The 20,819-nt window shown below is 43.1% G+C and overlaps 1 protein-coding gene across 19 annotated transcripts in view; it reads right to left on the reverse strand.

Moving 5' to 3' along the window:
• Positions 1-20,819, reverse strand: part of MPHOSPH9 (M-phase phosphoprotein 9) — a 99,085-nt gene that overhangs the window by 25,034 nt on the left and 53,232 nt on the right. For 16 of the 19 annotated variants that reach the window (XM_063614650.1, XM_055237962.2, XM_055237963.2 and 13 more), the window contains 4 exons: positions 19,672-19,887; positions 5,847-5,894; positions 4,313-4,377; positions 1,083-1,184 (listed from right to left, as the gene is read on the reverse strand). In XM_063614650.1, coding sequence (XP_063470720.1) covers positions 1,083-1,184; positions 4,313-4,377; positions 5,847-5,894; positions 19,672-19,887 — 431 coding nt within the window. The remainder of the gene's footprint in view (positions 1-1,082; positions 1,185-4,312; positions 4,378-5,846; positions 5,895-19,671; positions 19,888-20,819) is intronic. The other 3 variants (XM_063614644.1, XM_063614645.1, XM_055237965.2) reach the window with 1 other exon arrangement.

Below are 20,819 nucleotides of genomic sequence, written 5' to 3' on the forward strand. Positions count from 1 at the left end.
GCTCTTTCCTACCTGAGGACTTAGCAAGGCAATTTCTCTGCATGGACCACCTCCCAGATACCCCACCCTGCCTATCCCTCACCCTACACCTCCTGCTCCAGCAACTCTATGCACAGGTGACTCCTCCACTTATGAGCCTCCTCTAAAGAAAGGCCTTCCGTGGTCCCCAACCCAAAGCTCTCTCTTTTATCTCTCTCAAATGTTCAATTTGTTATACATCTTTTCTTTAAAAAAAAAAAAGAATTTGATATGTTCTACTAAGATTAATTAACAAAGACCTAGAAAAAGCTTCTCTTAAAATTTATTTTATTTTATAGAGATGGGATCTCGCCATGTTGCCCAGACTGGTCTCGAACTCCTGGGCTCTAGCGATCCTCCCACCTTGGCTTTCCAAAATGCTGGAATTACAGACGTGAACCACTGTGCCTGGCCCTAGAAAAAGCTCCTCATTTGACAATTACAACTTGGGTCACAAATTACAATTTAAAATCATTTTTCTAATAAATGTCATTATAAAGTTATTACTTATTAATATTCTTTATTTACACCAAAATCATAATAAAAGCCAGTTCTAATATAAAAAAATGTATTCTGTAAGGGTATCACCAAGACAATGCTGAGATTATAGCCAAGCTAATTCTGAAAGAACTAAAAAAACTAGAAAGAAAACCCATACAACCTAATGAAGATCCATCTTCATAGATCCTTCCATTAACATAGGAATAAAACGTCTGAAATTTTAGGGCTAAAAGACCTTTTGAGATGTTCTAGTCCCTTGTCCTTATTTTTACAGATAAGAAAAATGAATTCCAAAAAAGGTAAGTGACTTGCCTAAGGTCACACAGCTGGGCAAAGAACAAAATACATTCCAAGGATCCCAATTTGATCCTAATATATTTCCTCATTTTAGCAAATGCCTCTGCATAAGAGGGTTTACAATGTTCGGTAATTAATCTAACACATTTAAGTTCTGTAATGACATTTAACCTGGACTTTCTTATTATTTAGACAGATGAGTTTCTCATCTTAATAAAAGCATGCACCTATTTCTAGCTTTATAGAGAGTAAATGAAATAACTTACTTGGCACGCGAGGGTCTCACGTGAATTCTAGAATTATGACGAAGGCTTAACATATTTTCATGTTCTACTTGCTTGACCTGAGCTTCAAGTTTTGAAATCATTCTAATTCAAAAGCAATGAAGATAAATTAAGTACATTTCAACAAATGTAAAATATAGCTCAACCACAGTTTATTTAACAGACTCTCCTAAAAAATGGGTGGTAAAAGAGTTGCAAGTCCATGGCCGGGAACAGTGGCTCACCCCTGTAATCCCAGCACTTTGGGAGGCAGAGGCAGGTGGATCACAAGGTCAAGAGATGGAGAACATCCTGGTCAATATGGTGAAACCCTGTCTCTACTAAAAATACAAAAATTAGCTGGGCATGGTGGTGTGCACCTGTAGTCCCAGCTACTCAGGGGGCTGAGGCAGGAGAATCGCTTGAACCCGGGAGGTGGAGGTTGCAGTGAGCGGAGATCGTGCCAGCCTGGCAACAGAGTGAGACTCTGTCTCAAAAAAAAAAAAAAAAAAAAAAAGAGTTGCAAGTCCATAAACCTTTTTCATAGTAAAACATCGCCATTATTTAAAAACCTAAATAGGCCAGGTGCAGTGGCTCATGCCTGTAATCCCAGCACTTTGGGAGGCTGAGGTGGGCGGATCATCTGATGTCAGGAGTTCGAGACCAGCCTGGCCAGCATGGTGAAACCCCCGTCTCTACTAAAAATATGAAAATCAGCCAGGTGTGGTGGCACGCACCTGCAATCCCACCTACTCGGGAGACTGAGGAAGGAGAATTGGCTTGAACCCGGGAGGCAGAGGTTGCAGTGAGCCGTTATCATGCCACTTCACTCCAGCCTGGGTGACAGAGCAAGACTTTGTCTCAAAAAAAAAAAATAAAAGCTAAACAAAAATCAGTGAATATAAATAGAAAAACAGAAAAACAAATACATTAAAACTCTACAAAGGAACATTTCCCATGCAACTGAATAAAAAGAGAACAAATGGACTTAATATCCCAAGTTATATAAATTTGACTACAGATCAAAACATAACATTTATAAATAAAAACAAAATTGTCAAATAAACTGCATTCTAATATGTTTAATCCTAATATGTATATAACCATGCATACAATAGGTAACACTTTCACAAACGAGGAAGCAGGCTTAACTTCTAAAAACAGAACTTTTACAAAAACAATTTCCAAAAAAAAACCTTTCTAATTTTTAAAAGAGGCCAAGGCTAAAATATTGCAAACAACCTATAGGTATTTCATCTAATTTGTGCCATGTTCAAAATAAAAGCCTATTTTCAAGTTTACCAACAGGAAATAACTACTCTGGCCAACTGACTATTTTAAAGATATCCTGGCATTCATGCTGTGCTTTTTTCCCCTCTTTAAGAGATGAGGTCTTGCTTGGTCACCCAGGCTGGAGTGCACTGGCACGATCATTGCTTGCTGCAGCCTCAAGCCCCTGTGCTTAAGAGATGCTCCTGCCTCAGTCTCCCAAGCAGCTGGGAGTACAGGTGCACACCACCATGCCTGGCTTGTTCTTTTAAGCTCTGTGTATGACTTCATCTTATCTTTCAAACTCGAATTCTTACCTACTTTGATGCAAGGAAGGTTTGAGAAATAATAGCCCTAACAAGACTGATGTTTGTAACAATCTGATAAGAAAGCTATCACTAAAACTGAATGAATCACAGAAGACAGGCAGATGAGAAACCTAGACAGTATTTCTGTTCTTCTCTATAAGAACTCCTTAAGACTGCAGTAAAATGTCTAAATAAGGGACATTACTTATATCCAAATACAAACATAAAATTTGCTCTTGAACTAGTTTAAATATTTCTCTTTTCTTTCAGTTTTTTTGGTGGGGAGGGGACAGTCTTGCTCTGTCACCCAGGCTGGAGTACAGCGGCGTGATCTCGGCTCACTGCAACTTCCGTCTCCAGAGTTCAAGCGATTCTCCTGCCTCACTCTCCTGAGTAGCAGGGATTACAGGTGTGCACCACCATGCCCACCTAATTTTTGTATTTTTAGTAGAGACAGGGTTTTGCCATGTTAACCAGGCTGGTCTTGAACTCCTGACCTCAGGTAATCTTCCCATCTCAGCCGGGATCCCAAAGTGCTGAGATTACAGGCGTGAGCCACTGCACCCAGCCCAGTTTGGATATTTCTAATCATTTGCAATGGATACCATTTACGATTCTGTCCCTACCTAATTAAACAAATCAGATCATTAATACAGTCTCCAACCAGGTCTTTCTGAAAATAGATGACCATAATTTTGGTGTTAATGCTGTTTTCTTTTTGAAGCACAAAAATAATTCTGTGAACTAGGCTGCTTCTTAAAGTTCTTTCCAGTGGTTAAATATCATTTGGATTTTAACCTATGCTGAGAAAATACATAATGTTTGGGAAAATATCCACCTCTGAGGCACAACCACCAATACATTTTAATTCCTTAAAACATCTTGTTTGAAGCCAGGTGCAGTAGCACATGCCTGTAATCCCAGCACTTTTTGTGGATGAGGCGAGAGGATCACTTGAGGTCGAGAGATTTGAGACCAGCCAGGGCAACATAGCAAGATCCTACTTCTAATAAAAGTTTTTAAAAATCAGCCAGGCTTGCTGGGCTCCGTGGCTTATGCCTGTAATCCCAGCACTTTGGCAAGCCGAGGCAGTCGGATCACTTGAGGTCAGGAGTTCAAGACCAGCCTGGCCAACATGGCGAAACCCTGTCTCTATCAAAAATACAAAAAATTAGCTGGGTGTGGTGGTGCACTCCTGTAGTCCCAGCTACTAGGGAGGCTGAGGCAGGAGAATTGCTTGAACCCAAGAGGAGGAGGTTGCAGTGAGCCGAGATTGTGCCACTGTACTCCAGCCTGGGTGACAGAGTAATACTCTGTATCAACAACAACAACAAAAAATCAGCCAGGCATGATGATGAGCGCCTGTAGTCCCAACTATTCAGGAAGCCAAGGCAGGAAGATTGCTTGAGCCCAGGAATTCACAGCCAACCTAGGCAACATAGTGAGACCCTATCTCTTAAAAAAAAAAAAAAAAGAGAGAAGAAATCTTGTTTGGCTAAAATGAAATGTATTTCCATGTCAAGGGAAAATTAAGACAAAACTAGTTCTCAAACTGCTTAAAAACCCTCAAGAAAAACTTCCTTCTCATCTTGTTCAATACAGACAAATAAAAGAACAATTGAGGTATGTGTACATTAGTAAGTTAATACATTTTACCTTTTCAAATCAGAAATCTGAGTATATGCATCAAGCAATTTGTTCTCAGTTGTATTTAATGCATCCTATGGAAATAAAGGAGAAATTCAGATAACTGAAGACAAATATTCAGATGTATTATTTTAAAATGCATAAAAGAAAATTAATCTAAGGCTAAACCAGCTAGCTACAAACCATACTCAGCAAGTATGGCATCAACCATACGGCCAGGACCAACAGTTCAAGGAAAACAAATGAGAGCAAAGCACCGGCCTACACAAGTCCCTCTGTGTAAGTCCCCTGGGTAACAGATACAGCCCTTTATACTTTGCTTAATTAGAAACAAATCAGTGTTAAAATAACTTGACTAAAACCTCAGAAGGATGGTAAAACAAATAATTTCAATGAGATTTAGATATCATGGGATTTGCTCCCGAACCCTCAGAATGGTTTGGCAGCCAAGCTATGCAGGTCTTTTTGCTGAGCTTCAATAACCACAACCCTCCATTCTATGCAACAGAAATATTTGGGCCCCAGTTACACCATCGTCAAAGGGTTTTACTGAATGCAAATATGTAGTCTCCAAACAGAGCTTTCAAAAAGAATTCAAACATAATTGATAAACTCAACCCTACCAAAAGCTAATGCAGTGAAAATCAAAGCTTGATATTTAATCAGTATTAAATGGCTGGGTGCAGTGGCTCATGCCCGTAATCCCAGCACTCAGGGAGGCTGACACGGGTGGACCACTTGAGGTCAGGAATTGGAGACCAACCTGGCCAACATGGTGAAATCCCGTCTCTACTAAAAATACAAAAATTAGCGGCCGGGCGCCGTGGCTCACGCTTGTAATCCCAGCACTTTGGGAGGCCGAGGCGGGTGCATCACGACATCAGGAGATCGAGACCATGGTGAAATCCTGTCTCTACTAAAAATACAAAAAAATTAGCCGGGCGTGGTGGCGGGTGCCTGTAGTCCCAGCTACTTGGAGAGGCTGAGGCAGGAGAATGGCATGAACCCGGGAGGCGGTGCTTGCAGTGAGCCGAGATCGCGCCACTGCACTCCAGCCTGGGTGACAGAGCGAGACTCCGTCTCAAAAAAAAAAAAAAATTAGCTGGGCGTGGTGGCACACACCTGGAATCCCAGCTACTCAGGAGGCTAAGGCAGAAGAATCGCTTGAACCCAGGAGGCAGAGGTTGTGGTGAGCCGAGATCGCACCACTGTACTCCAACCTGGGTGTCACAAAACAAACAAACAGCATGAAATAATAATTTGCATCTGTATGGTACCTTATACTCTTTTGAACAATTTCATTTCAAATGCAATAGCCATTCAATAAATATTTGTTAGATTAATGAATCTAACAAACTTGTGAGTTAAATGGGGCAGGTATTTGCAAATAAGGATACTGAAACAGGATAAGCAAGGTTCCAGTTCCAACAGCTATGGAGGTTCAGGAAGGGGTGCAAGGAGGAGGAAGAGTCAGATCCCTTGATTCCCAATCCAATGTTTCTGTCTCTGCATGAAATCTAGAACATGAACCATTACCCCTTACCTTTACTCTCCTGTGTTCTTTTCCAAGGGACTCATACTCTCCTAAAAGCTACAAGGAAAAACAAAAACAAAGTATACCACAATATTAAACGTTACTCTATCAAATGAGGTACAGTCTACAAAATAACTGCCTATAGCCTTCAAAAATGCCAATGTCATGAAAGAGAAAGGTCAACAGAGCACTGGTGATTCAATGTAAAGGGAATGGGACAATTCTCAATTTCTGGAATGGTTTCTGTACATTTGATTTTATTTCAAAATAAATAAAGCTGGATGCAGTGGCTCACACCTATAATCCCAACACTTTGGGAGGCTGAGGATGGAGGATCACTTGAGGCCAGGAGCTGGAGACCAGCCTAGGGAACAGAGTGAGACCTCGTCTCTTCAAAAAAAAAAAAACAAAAAACAAACAAAAAACAAAAGCTGAGCTCGGTGGCTCACGCCTGTAATCCTAGCACTTTGGGAGGCTGAGGTAGGATTGCTTGAGCCTGAAAGCTCAAGAGTTCAAGGCTACAGTGAGCTATGCACTCTAACCTGGGGGACAAAGAGAGACCCCATCTTAAAAAAAAAAATAACTGAACATGGAGATTTATGCTTATAGACTCAGGAAGCTCACTTGAGCCTGGGAGGTTGAGACTACAGTGAGCTTGTAGTGAGGCTTGCAGTGAGATTGCACCACTGCACTGTAGCCTGGGCCACAGAACAAGACCCTGTCTCAAAATAAAATATCAATACCATGTAAGTATTTTAAAAGACTAAAATTTGCATTGCTGTTTTTGGAACTATTACTTTTTTTTTTTCTTTTTTCTTTTAGATGGAGTCTTGCTCTGTCACCAGGCTGGAGTACAGTGGCTCACTGCAACCTCTGCCTCCCGGGTTCAAGCAATTCTCCTGCCTCAGCCTCCCGAGTAGCTGGAACTACAGGCACACGCCACCACGCCCGGCTAATTTTTGTATTTTTAGTAAAGACGGGGTTTCACCAGGTTGGCCAGAATGGTCTTTTTTTTTTTTTTTTTTTTTTTTTTTTTTTTTTTGAGACGGAGTCTCGCTCTGTCGCCCAGGCTGGAGTGCAGTGGCGCAGTCTCGGCTCACTGCAAGCTCCGCCTCCCGGGTTCACGCCATTCTCCCGTCTCAGCCTCTCCGAGTAGCTGGGACTACAGGCGCCCGCCACCACGCCCGGCTAATTTTTTGTAGTTTTAGTAGAGACGGGGTTTCACCGTGGTCTCGATCTCCTGACCTCGTGATCCGCCCGCCTCGGCCTCCCAAAGTGCTGGGATTACAAGCGTGAGCCACCGCGCCCGGCCAAATGGTCTTGATCTCTTGACCTCATGATCCGCCCACCTCAGCCTCCCAAAGTGCTAGGATTACACGCATGATCCACCATGCCCGGTGTTTTTTTTGTGGGATTTTTTTTTTTTTTTTTTTTTTTTTTTTGATGGAATCTTGCTCCATCACCCAGGGTGAAGTGCAGTGGCACGTTCTCAGCTCACTGCAACCTCTGCCTCCCAGGTTCAAGCAATTTCTCCCACCTCAGCCTCCCGAGTAGCTGGGATTACAGGTGTGTGCCACCATGCTCAGCTAATTTTTGTATTTTTAGTAGAGATGGCGTCTCATCATGTTGGCCAGGCTTGTCTCAAACTCCTGACCTCAAGTGATCCACATGCCTTGGCCTCCCAAAGTGCCGGGATTACAGGCGTGAGCCACCATGCCTGGCCTATTGTATATTACTTTTTGCTAAGTTAGTTCTACACAGTAAAAGCACAATGCCAAAGTCTTTATTTAAAAATATATATATGTGAGGCTGGGCGTGGTGGCTCATGCCTGTAATCCCGGCACTGTGGGAGGCCAAGGTGGGTGGATCACTTGAGGTCAGGAGTTTGAGACAAGCCTGGCCAACATGATGAGACGCCATCTCTACTAAAAATACAAAAATTAGCTGAGCATGGTGGCACACACCTGTAATCCTGCCTACTTGGGTGGCTGAGGTGGGAGAATTGCTTGAACCCAGAAGGCGTAGGTTGTAGTGAGCCAAGAGGGCACCACTGCACTCCAGCCTGGGTGACAGAGCAACACCTTGTCTCAAAAATAAATAAATAAGAGGCCGGGTGCAGTAGCTGATGCCTGTAATCCCAGCACTTTGGGAGGCCGAGGCAGACAGATCACTTGAGGTCAGGAGTTCAAGACCAGCCTGGCCAATATGGTGAAACTCCATCTCTACCAAAAATATTTTAAAAAATAAAAATAAATAAATATAAGAACACATATGTGAGATTTCTGGTTAAAGATGAAAATTAATAATAGAATTTTCTTCTCTTCACCCTGAGAGTCCACTAAACTAACAATGAAGAAATTAAAGAGAAAACAAAAGAGGTGACAGTAACAGGTGAGAGATTTCAATAAAGTCTTAGAAAATTGAAAAGAAACAAAGTGCTGGCCGGGCGCGGTGGCTCACACCTGTAATCTCAGCACTTTGGGAGGCCAAGGCAGGTGGATCACCTGAGGTCAGGAGTTCAAGACCAGCCTGGCCAACATAGTGAAACCCTGTCTCTACTAAAAATACAAAAATTAGCTGGGTGTGGTGGCACGTGCCTGTAATCCCAGCTACTCGGGAGGCTGAGGCAGAAAAATTGCTTGAACTTGGGAGGCAGAGGTTGCAGTGAACCGAGATGGTGCCACTGCACCCCAGCCAAGGTGACAGAGCGAGACTCTGTCTCAAAAAAAAAAAAGAAAGAAAAAAAGTGCCTTAGCAGGGTGGAGTTGGATACAACCCCAAGTGCCTGAATCCGGAAATGCTGATGAAAAGTAGGCTGATGTCAGCATAACTGTGAGAGGTGCCCACCTTGAAACCCAGGTTTAGAGATGGACAGGGCTGAGGCACAGGGCTGACCACAGAGAACTGGTTGAAATTCCTTAAGTAGTCAGAGCCCAGGACACATCCCATACAGCAGTAGACTGTTCAGCCAGGTGGCCGGACAGCAGGAGAAAATGAATGGGGAGAAAAATGGAACTTTGGAAATCCAAGGATAATAGTGGAGTGGGAGGCAGAGGATAAAGAGAAAATGACAAAGTAAAAGACTTCAAAAATACCCAGGGCAGGTCACACCTATAATCCTAGCACTTTGAGAGGCCGAGGAAGATTACTTGAGCCCAGGAGTTGGAGACCAGCCTGCGCAATATAGCAAGACCCCATCTCTACAAAAAATTTAAAAATTAGCCAGGCCTGGTGGCATGTGCCTGTAGTCCCAGCTACTGGGGAGGCTGAGGCAGGAAGATTCCTCAAGCCCAGGGGTTTGAAGATGCAGTGAGCTATGATCACGCCACTGCACTCCAGGCTCGGTGACAAGGTGAGACCTGTCTCTAAAATAAATATATTAACAAATAATTTTTTTTTAAAAAAAGGTGACCTCCCCCTCCTCCACTGCCAGAGTCTGACTGATAGGTCCCAGGCAAGAGACTGTAAGACCTGTCTTTACAAAAACTGAATAACCCCGGAAAAAAAAACTTCTAAACATTCACATCTGGAGGTCCCCTAACAAAATGGCTGGTACATGACTCTACAATCGCCTGAAAATGAAGGCTACCGGGAACTAAGTCCCATCCATACACTTAGAGTCTTTCAATAGCTTTTTATACTGCTTCGCTTTTATTTAAATTTTTTTTTCTTTTTTTTTGAGATGGAGTCTTGCTCTGTCTCCCAGGCTGGAGTGCAGTGGCGTGATCTCGGCTCACTGCAAGCTCCACCTCCCGGGTTCACGCCATTTTCCTGCCTCAGCCTCCCGAGTAGCTGGGACTATAGGCGCCAGCCACCGCGCCCAGCTAATTTTTTTTTTTTTTTTTTTTTTTTTTGAGACGGAGTCTCGCTCTGTCGCCCAGGCTGGAGTGCAGTGGCGCGATCTCGGCTCACTGCAAGCTCCGCCTCCCGGGTTCACGCCATTCTCCTGCCTCAGCCTCCCCAGTAGTAGCTGGGACTACCGGCGCCCGCCACCACGCCCGGCTAATTTTTTTCTATTTTTAATAGAGACGGGGTTTCACCGTGGTCTCGATCTCCTGACCTCGTGATCCGCCCGCCTCGGCCTCCCAAAGTGCTGGGATTACAAGCGTGAGCCACCGCGCCCGGCCCTGGCTAATTTTTTTTGTATTTTTTAGTAGAAACAGGGTTTCATCGTGTTAGCCAGGATGGTCTCGATCTCCTGACCTTGTGATCCACCTGCCTCGGCCTCCCAAAGTGCTGGGATTACAGGCATGAGCCACTGCGCCCAGCCTATTTAATTTAATTTTTATCTTTTGAGACAGAGTCTCGCTCTGTCACCCAGGCTGGAACTCACTGCAACCTCCACCTCTTGGGTTCAAGCAATTCTCATGCTTCTGCCTCCCGAATAGCTGGGATTATAGATGTGCACCACCACACCCAGCTAATTTTTGTAGTTTTAGTAGAGACAGGGTTTCACCATGTTGGCCAGGCTGGTCTCAAATTCCTGGCCTCAAGTGATCCACCCATCTCGGCCTCCCAAAGCACTGAAATTATAGGTGTGAGCTGCCACACCTAGCCTAGTGCCTCTTAAATGTGAGCCTGCAAAAGAACCAATACTTGGAAAAAGACATTAAATATGAAAGATACTTCAAATCAAAAGGTTAACTCAGAATAATGAAAACTACAGAAACTGTCCAATGGAAGCCATAATATTCTAAAAGAAATAACAACATTAGACTCAAAACAGGAACAGAAAGCTATTAAAAATGATCAATCAGAAAAAGAGTTGTTAGAAACTAAAAAAAAAAAAAAAAAAAAAGAAATATTGTTACAAAATTTCGGCATACCAAGGATAAAAAGATGATCCTAAAAAACTTCCAGAAAGAGAAAAAAAGAACCACATTAGAAAGGAATGAGAAACATGATTATTAAATGCAATGTGGGCCAGGCACATTGGCTCATGCCTGTAATCCCAGCACTTTGGGAGGCCAGTGTGGGAGTATCGCTTGAGCTCAGGAGTTGGAGACCAGCAAGAGCAACATAGTGAGACCTCATCTCTACAAAAAAGTAAAATTAGCCAGGCGTGATAGCCTGTAGTGCCTGTAGTCTCAGCTGTTGGAGAGGCTGAGGTAAGAGGATCACCTGAGCCCTGGAGGTTGAGGCTGCAGTGAGCTATGAATATGCCTACTGTACTCCAGCCTGGGTGACAGAGTGAGACCCTGTCTCAAAAAAATAATAACAATAAATGCAATGTGTGATCCTTGATTGGATTCTGGATTAAAAAGCAAAAAAATACATCTATAAAGGATATTATTTACACAACTGGCAACATTTGAATATAGTCAGAATGTATTTAGATATTAGTATTATATCAATGTTAAATTTCCTGAGGATGAAAAGTACATTGATATTACACAGGAGAATATCTCTGTTCTTCAGAGATACCTACTGAGGTATTTAAGGGTAAGTTATCATAGTGTCTAATTTACTCTCAAATATAGTTCAGCAAAAGAAAAAAGTTTGTATCTCTATGAAGACAAAGCAATGCTGTAAGATACTCACAATTGGTAAATCTAGGTAAAGAATATACAAGGGTTTTCATTGTATCATTCTTACAATTTTTCTGCAGGCTTGAAACTTTGAAAGCCATGGGAGGGGAGAGAAAGGAAAAGAATTGATCATGTCATAGGCAATAAAACAAAGCCTTCAAATCTGAAGAAAACATACACTCAGAATCACAATTAGGATCTAGATCTTCATCTTCAGCTAGGACCTAGATCTTCATCCACCACAATTATAGATAATATGTAAAATTCAAGAAATAACAATATTGAGCCAGCCACAGGGGCTGATTCCTGTAATCCCAGCCCTTCGGGAGGCCGAGGCAGGTGGATCACTTGAGGTCAGGATTTCAAGGCCAGCCTGGCCAATATGGTGAAATCTTATCTCTACTAAAAATGCAAAAATTAGCTAGGCATGGTGGCACGCGCCTGTAACCCCAGCTACTCAGGAGGGTGAGGCAAGAGAATTGTTTGAACCCAGGAAGTGGAGGTTGCAGTGAGCCAAGATCATGCCACTGCACTCCAGCCTGGGCAACAGAACAAGACTCCATCTCAAAACGGAAAGAAAGAGGCTGGGTGCAGTGGCTCACGCCTGTAATCCCAGCACCTTGGGAGGCTGAGGCAGGCGGATCACCGGAGGTCAGGAGTCCGAGACCAGCCATGGCTAACATGGTGAAACCCTGTTTCTACCAAAAATACAAAAAACTAGCCAGGCGTTGTGGCGCACGCCTATAATCCCAGCTACTTGGTAGGCTGAGGTAGGAGAATCACTTGAACCCAGGAGCAGAGGCTGCAGTAGCCAAGATCGCACCATTGCACTCCAGCTTGGGCAATAAGAGTGAAACCCCATTTCAAAAAAAAAAGAAAGAACGAACAATATCAGGACATTATTTAGAAATACATAAATACTAGAATATGATATACCTCGAGAAAAAATGAACAAAGGATGTAAAAGGCCTTAATTTTTTTTTTTTTTTTTTTTTTTTTTTGAGATGGAGTCTCGCTCTGTCGCCCAGGCTGGAGTGCAGTGGCACAATCTCGGCTCACTGCAAGCTCCGCCTCCCGGGTTCACGCCATTCTCCTGCCTCAGCCTCTCCGAGTAGCTGGGACTACAGGCGCCCGCCACCACGCCCGGCTAATTTTTTCTATTTTTTAGTAGAGACGGGGTTTCACCGTGGTCTCGAACTCCTGACCTCGTGATCCACCCGCCTCGGCCTCCCAAAGTGCTGGGATTACAAGCGTGAGCCACCGCGCCCAGAAAAGGCCTTAATTTTTAAAAAAGAAAAATATTTGAGATTTAAACCATGTTCATGTATGGGAAGAATCAATATTTCAAGTCTTAGCTGTCTCCAAATAAATCTGTAAATTCAGTGCAATTCCAATCAAAAGCAGAGTGACATGCTGACGGTAATATTTGTATGAAACAAAACAAAGCCAAGAATAGGCAAAATAATTTTTACAAGAGCAAAAAAATGAGATAAAGAAATGACACCAAAAATCAACACTTGTTATAAAATACTAATAATTTATATGATGTGGTTCCAATTCAGAGACAGACCAATGGGACAGCTCAGAGCCTCAAAGCAGATTTACACGAGCAGGAAATACAATGTACAACAGAAGTCAGTAAGGGAAGGAAAATCTATTAAAAAATGACTCTGGGACAACTGGTTAATCATTGGGGGCAGGGAGGATCAAGTTCAATTCCTACTCATACCATATATTACATAAGAAGTAATTCTGGGCTGGGCGCTGTGGCTCGCACCTGTAATCTCAACACTTTGGTAGACTGAGGCGGGTGAATCACCTGAGGTCAGGAGTTCAAGACCAGCCTGGCCAACATGGTGAAACTCTGTCTCTACTAAAAATACAAAAAGAATTAGCGAGGCGTGGTGGTGGGCGCCTGTAATCCCAGCTGTTCAGGAGGTTGAGGCAGGAGATTGCTTGAAGCCGGGAGGCAGAGGTTGCAGTGAACCAAGATTGCACCATTGCACTCCAGCCTGGACAACAAGAGCAAGACTCCATCTCAAAACAAACAAACAAACAAAAAACACCCAAAACTTGTATCCCATAAAAATACCAAAAGAAGATGGATGCAATATGTATAACCATTTCCTCTTAATCACACTTGAAAAATTAAAAGGCTTGACAATACCAAGCACTGGAAATAATCTAGAAAAATAAGAATTATCATACACTACTGGCAGGAAAATAAACTGGTACAACCATTTCAGAGAGCAATTTAGCAATATCTAAAAAAGATAACAAAGCTAATATTCTATGTCCCAGCCACTGCATTCAGAGAAAGAGACAATTATAACAGGCTATATTTCCCAGTAACAGCCACAACAGTATTTCCAGTCCCATAAGCTCCTGCAGAACCTTGCTGTGTTCCATTAAGAGATAGTATCCATTTTCCCTCTCCTTGAACCTATGCAGGACTTCGGGATTATTTAAAAAATAGAATAGAGGCCAGGCACGATGGCTCACGCCTGTAATCCCAGCACTTTGGGAGGCTGAGGTGGGCGGATCACCTGAGGTCAGGAGATCGAGACCATCCTGGCCAAAACTGTGAAAACCTGTCTCTACTAAAATACAAAAAATTAGCTAGACATAGTGGTGCGCACCTGTACTCCCAGCTACGTGGGAGGCTGAGGCAGGGGAATCTCTTGAACCTGAGAGGCAGAGGTTGCAGTGAGCCGAGATAGCGCCACTGCACTCCTGCCTGGGCAACAAAAGCAAAATTCCTTCTCAAAAAAATAAAAAAAATAGTAAACATAAAAATAAATAATTAGCCAGGTGTGGTGGCATACACCCGTAGTCCTAGCTACTCAGAGGGCTGAGGCAGGAAGATCATTTGAGCTCAGAACTTCAAGGCTCCAGAAAGCTATAATCATGCCACTATACTCCAGCTTGAATGACAGAGCAAGACCCTGTCTCAAAAAAATAGAATGTGGTACAAGTGATGCTGTACAGTTTCCAAGGCAAGGTCATAAAAGGCAATGTAGCTGTTGGGATGCTCTTTCAGGACTCTTGTCTTTAGTACTAAGCCATCATGTTGCAAAGAAACCCAACCTAACCACATAGAGAGGAACTGTGGTCTTAGTTGACAGCCACCATTCATGATGGAACATGCCCTTCAGAAGATTCCAGCTCCCAGTCCTTAAGTTTCTAGCTGAGGTCCTAGACACTGCAGAACAGACAAGCTGTCCCTGCTGGGCCCAGTACAAGCTCCTGAACAACAGAGTCCATGAGCAGAATATGTCAAAATTTGAGGTTATGAGTTTTGGAGCTATGGCAGCTAGAACAATACTCTAGAGGCGCTTGCACACATTGGCATAAGGAGCCACATAGAAGAAATGTTCATGGTAGCATTGCCCCTAACAGCAATGACAAACTGGCAAAAGGAAAGTGGATAAATACACTGTGGAAGAGCCACATGATGGACGACACAGGAATGAACACAAATGAAGTTGTGCTACTACTACATGTATCCAGTTAGGTAAATCTCACAAGTGAAAAAAGTTGCATAACACTAAAGACAGTATGAAGGCCGGGCACGGTGGCTCACCCCTGTAATCCCAGCACTTTGGGAAGCCGAGGCGGGCAGATCACAAGATCAGGAGATTGAGACCATCCTGGCTAACACAGTGAAACCCCGTCTCTACTAAAAATACAAAAAAAATTAGCTGGGTGTGGTGGAGGGCACCTGTAGTCCCAGCTACTAGGGAGGCTGAGGCAGGAGAATGGCACAAACCCAGGAGGCGGAGCTTGCTGTGAGCCGAGATGGTGCCACTGCACTCCAGCCTGGGCAACGGAGCAAGACTCCGTCTCAAAAAAACAAACAAACAAAAAAAACAAAAACAAAAACAAAAAAAAGTATTGATAGTATTTATAAAAGTTTCAAGATATGCCAAAGAAGTAACACTAAGGATACATATATACACATGTGACCATACAAAGACAAGGGAATGATATTCACACAATTTAGATCAGTTATTCCCAGGAGGACAGAAGTGATCAGAAAAGGGTGCACAGGGGATGTCAACTGCATTTTGTAGTATTTTCTTTTTTTTTTTTTGAGATGGAGTCTCGCTCTGTTGCCCAGGCTGGAGTGCAGTGGCGCTACCTCGGCTCACTGCAAGCTCCACCTCCTGGGTTCACGCCATTCTCCTGCCTCAGCCTCCCAAGTAGCTGGGACTACAGGCGCCCGCCACCACGCCCAGCTAATTTTTTGTATTTTTAGTAGAGACGGGGTTTCACCGTGCTAGCCAGGATGGTCTCAATCTCCTGACTCTGTGATCCGCCTGCCTCGGCTTCCCAAAGTACTGGGATTACAGGTGCAAGCCACCGCGCCTGGCCAGAGTATTTTATTTCTTAAGATAGGTGGTGGATTCATACATACGTTATATTATTCTCTATCTTTTTATGTACCTAAGATATTTCAAATGTAAATGTTTAAATTAAAATGAATCAATAAAAGCTGAATGTGTCAACATGGCAAATCTCAGACACAATGTTGAAAGGGAAAAACCAGGTTGCGGCAGGATATATGCAATGCAGTACAATTCATACATTGCTTAAGAACACATAAAACATTACTAAATATTGTTTACAAACACAGGCATATGTAGTAAAAGCAAAAAGAACTGCATTGAGGATAACAGAGCACATTTAACAAAGTGGGTACCTCTAGGGTGGGGAAGAGAGGAATAGAAGACAGTGTTTCACTCTATCTAGAGAAGGCTAGAACGGTATTCGTTATATTACTCTCTATACTTTTCTGTATGCTTGAAATGTTATATATGATAAATGCAAAGTCAGTGTATCACTGGCTACATTAATACAATTTCAGCTAAAAACAACACATTCTAGCTATCCTTTGCTGCTTCATTGCTGCTCAAACATAATTGTGGTGGGTTTGTGAATAATTAGAAACAATGACATCCCAGCCCAGGCGCAGTGGCTCATGCCTGTAATCTCAGCACTTTGGGAGGCTGAGGCAGGCGGATCACTTGAGGTCAGGAGTTCGAGACCAGCCTGACCAACGTGGAGAAACCCCATCTCTACGAAAAATACAAAATTAGCTGGGCATGGTGGCACATGCCTGAAATCCCAGCTACTCAAGAGGCTGAGGCAGGAGAATTACTTGAACCTGAGAGGCGGAGGCTGTGGTGAGCCGAGATTGCGCCATTGCACTCTAGCCTGGGCAACAAGAGTGAAACTTTGACTCCAAAAAAAAAAAGAACAAGAAACAATGACATCCCAGTAGCAATGAACATACTCAGTACCACTTCAAGTGATTCTCCTGCCTCAGCACCCCGAGTAGCTGGGACTACAGGCATTCATCACCACGCCTAACTAATGTTTTTTATTTTTAGTAGAGGCGAGGGTTTTACCATGTTGGCCAGGCTGGTCTCGAACTCCTGACCTCAGGTGATCTGCCCACCTCAACCGCCCAAAGTGCTGGAATCACATGCATGAGCCATCACACTTGGCCTAGTACCAGATCTTCATGTCTGAATACCATTTTCCATGAAAAGGAACTAGAACTCAACAGAAAAAATGAGACTGATTCTAGGACTGGGGCTTGGAAAAGTACAAGATGAGCCTGGAACATAGTGCTGTGCCAGGAAATATGGACATGGTCAACGAATGACAAAAGCATGTCAAAAGGACACGGGACCAGTCTGACATGTCTCTCACTAGCCAAACTTGGGACACTGTGAGTATCAAAATAATCATGGTAAAGAACTGTAATTCACTGAGTAAAATAAGAATCCATCAATCTTCTTTACTGATGTAACAAAGTAAAGGACATGCACTTTAGTAGTAGTATCCTAGCTACTCAGGAGGCTAAGGCAGAAGGATTGCTTACTCCAGGCTGGGCAATAGAGCAAGGACTGTCTCTAAAGACAAATAATAAATAAGTCAAGGAAAGAGGGAAGCTCCTTTCAGTCAAATGCAGAAGGAATACAGAATTAGAAAAACACACCACAGTACGTGCTTCTTTCAGGCAAGACTCCTCAATGGAAGCTAAAACTAGCAGGTAAAAGCTTAATGAGAAAAAGGCTGGGTGCAGTGGCACATGCCTGTAATCCCTGTAATCCCCGCACTTTCAGAGGCTGAGGCAGGAGGAATGCTTGAGCCCAGGAGTTTGAGACCAGCCTGGGCAACATGGTGAAACCCTGTCTCTACCAATGATACAAAAATTAGCCAAGTGTGGTGGCGTGCACCTGTAATCCCAGCTACTCAGGAGGCTGAGGCAGGAGCATCACTTGAACCTGGGAGGCAGAGGTTGCAGTGAGTCAAGATCATGCCACTGCACTCCAGCCTGGGCAACCAAGCAAGACTCCATCTCAAAAAAAAAAAAAAAAAAAAGTTAAATAATTGTCCGGGCATAGTGGCATGTGCCTGTGGTCCTAGCAACTTTGGAAGCCAAGGTGGAAGAATCACCTGAGCCCGGGGAGGTTGAGGCTTCAGTAAGCTGTGATCGCACCACTGTACTCCAGCCTGGGCAACAGAGTGAGACCCTGTCTCAAAAAAAAAAAAAAAAAAGAGAGAGAGAAAAGAGAGAAAAGGAAATGTAATATGTAATTACAGTATACCACCATAGCTTAACTGTGAACAATATTTATACAGATATAATAAATGATATATAATTTCCATTTTAAGACACCATTGATTATATATCACACCATTATTTTACAAATTACTAAAAGAAAAAATACTGCTTCAGGCCTGTAATCCCAGCACTCTGGGAGGCCGAGGCGGGTGGATCAAGAGGTCAAGAAATCGAGACCAGCCTGGCCAGCATGGTGAAATCACGTCTCTACTAAAAATACAAAAATTAGCTGGTGGTGGGTGCCTGTAGTCCCAGCTACTCGGGAGGCTGAAGCAGGAGAACTGCTTGAACCTGGGAGGCAGAGGTTGCAGTGAGCCAAAATCATGCCACTGCACTCCAGCCTGGGCGACAGAGAGGGATTGTCTCTCAAAAAAAAAAAAAAAAAAAAATACACACACACACACACACACACACACACACTATACACACATACACATGAACCACATGGGAAGGAGCAGGAGAAGTGTCTGTGTTGCAGCAAATGGTGTAAGAAAGCCACACCGTGACCCTGCATAGAAGAAAGTCAGTATGTCTGAAATAGATGGAAAAAAAATGAGAGTGCAATATAAGAATATTATTTATAAACACGGAGGAAAATGCTATTAGAAATAGCTAAAAGAGCTGAAAGTAACAGCCTCTAGGGTAGGATACTAAAAGGTAGGTAGGGAAGACTGCTGTTTTTCATGAAATGCAAATCTAAAGCAATTAGGGAGAAAATTTCAACAGCCTAAATACTTTCAGATTACTTATTTATCATAATATCCTGAAAAACGATGTTAAGAAAAATTTAGAAGCCAGATGCAGTGGCACACAGGTGTAGACCCCGCTACTCAGAAGGCTGACAGGAGAATGCCTGAGGCCAGCCTGAGCAACATGGCGAGACCCTGTCTCTAAGAACAAAAAGAAAGAAAAATTTAGAAAAAGATAAGCAACCTGAAACCTAATCTGGTTTCAATGTTATACAAATCCAAATTTTAAGTGAAATTATGCCAAAGTGAAAAAATTTAATCAAACCTGCTCTAAATCTGTTCATAGCATTTTATCCTGCCAGACACACAAATGTTAACATAGCTTGAAAGTTGACCTGATGCAGACACAGGCTTTTCTTTTTTTTTTTTTTTTTAAGTTGACCTGCTAGAAACAGAAAAGATGTGGGAGTGATGCCATCGTTCTAAGTATCTGAATTCTTGTTGCAAGGCAAGACCCAACTGACTCCATCGGGAAGGTACATATTCACAGTTGCTGCAAAGTTATGTAAAACTAAAATAAAGGCCGGACACGGTGGCTGATGCCTGTAATCCCAGGACTTTGGGAGGCCGAGGCGGGCAGATCACCTGAGGTCAGGAGTTCGAGACCAGCCAGGCCAACATGGGGAAACCCTGTCTTTACTAACAATACAAAAATTAGCCGGGCGCAGTGGTGGGCTCCTGTAATTCCAGCTACTTGGGAGGCTGGGGCAAGAAGATCGCTTGAGTCTGGGAGGTGGAGGCTGCAGTGAGTTGAGCTCTTGCCACTGCACTCCAGCCTGGGTGTCAGAGTGAGACTCTGTCTCAAAATAAATCAATAAATAATAAAGTAAGCCTAGAAAGTCATAATCACCTGTAAGAGTATAATACCTAAATTACTTTTAGCCAATCACGTCATTAAGTTACTATTATTCGCTACTTACATCTTGAAACATTTTGTTCTCTTGTTTTAGTTGAGCTTCTTTATCATCCGAGAGTTTGTAAGCATTTTCAAATTCTTCTTCTAAATCTTGCAGTCTAGATTTTAGTCGAATGATGGTATTGTCTTTTTCTTTACTGCTTGTTCTCATTTCTTCAATTCGTTCCTGCAAAATTTTGGAAGCACTGCTGGCTGCACTGAAGCGTTCTCTCAAATCATTCTACAAAACAAAGACAAACATAATTTTTTTTTTGTGATGGAGTCTCGCTCTGTTGCCCAAGCTGGAGTACAATGGTGCCATCTTGGCCTACTGCAACCTCTGCCTCCCAGGTTCAAGCAATTCTCCTGCCTCAGCCTCCCGAGCGCTGGGATTACAGGGGCCCACCACCACCCCTGGCTAATTTTTTGTATTTTTAGTAGAGACAGGGTTTCACTATGTTGGCCAAGTTGGTCTCAAACTCCTGACCTCAAGTAATCCACAGGCCTCGGCCTCCCAAAGTGCTGAGATTACAGGCATGAGCTACCAAGCCCAGCCCAAAATTTATTTTAAATGAAAAAACAAAAAGATGCCTTAATAATAGCTAATAAATTGTGGGCATTAAAAAATGAACAAAACATAGAAATGGAAATAAACAAATCTATTTTGTTGTATTCTGGGATGGAGAGTCCAGGAAGAATAGTTCTACTGGAATACCAGCCCCTGACATTATCATAAGGTATACAGGAAACTATCATCTGTGGCACGTGATTCTAGGACTCACCTAACAGCTCCTACAGTTCACTTTAATAAGGAAAAAATAACCACTGCTATTAGGGAAATTATTTTGAAGGTATAGCTGGACTTTGTTGCCCAACATCAACATTTAGGGAAGAGAAAAACATTTCATACCCTCTCACTATGAAAATACAGGAAATTCAGTTGGCCGGGCACAGTAGCTCTCGCCTGTAATCCCAGCACTTTGGGAGGCCAAGGTGGGTGAATCACGAGGTCAGGAGTTCAAGAGCTGCCTGGCCAACATGGTGAAACCCCGTCTCTACTAAAAATACAAAAAATTAGCTGGGCTTAACGGCGGGTGCCTGTAATCCCAGCTACTCAGGAGGCTGAGGCAGGAGAATCGCTTGAACCCAGGAGGCGGAGGTTGCAACGAGCCG

Source organism: Symphalangus syndactylus, chromosome 13, assembly GCF_028878055.3.
Source record: "Symphalangus syndactylus isolate Jambi chromosome 13, NHGRI_mSymSyn1-v2.1_pri, whole genome shotgun sequence".
Taxonomy (NCBI): Eukaryota; Metazoa; Chordata; class Mammalia; order Primates; family Hylobatidae; genus Symphalangus; species Symphalangus syndactylus.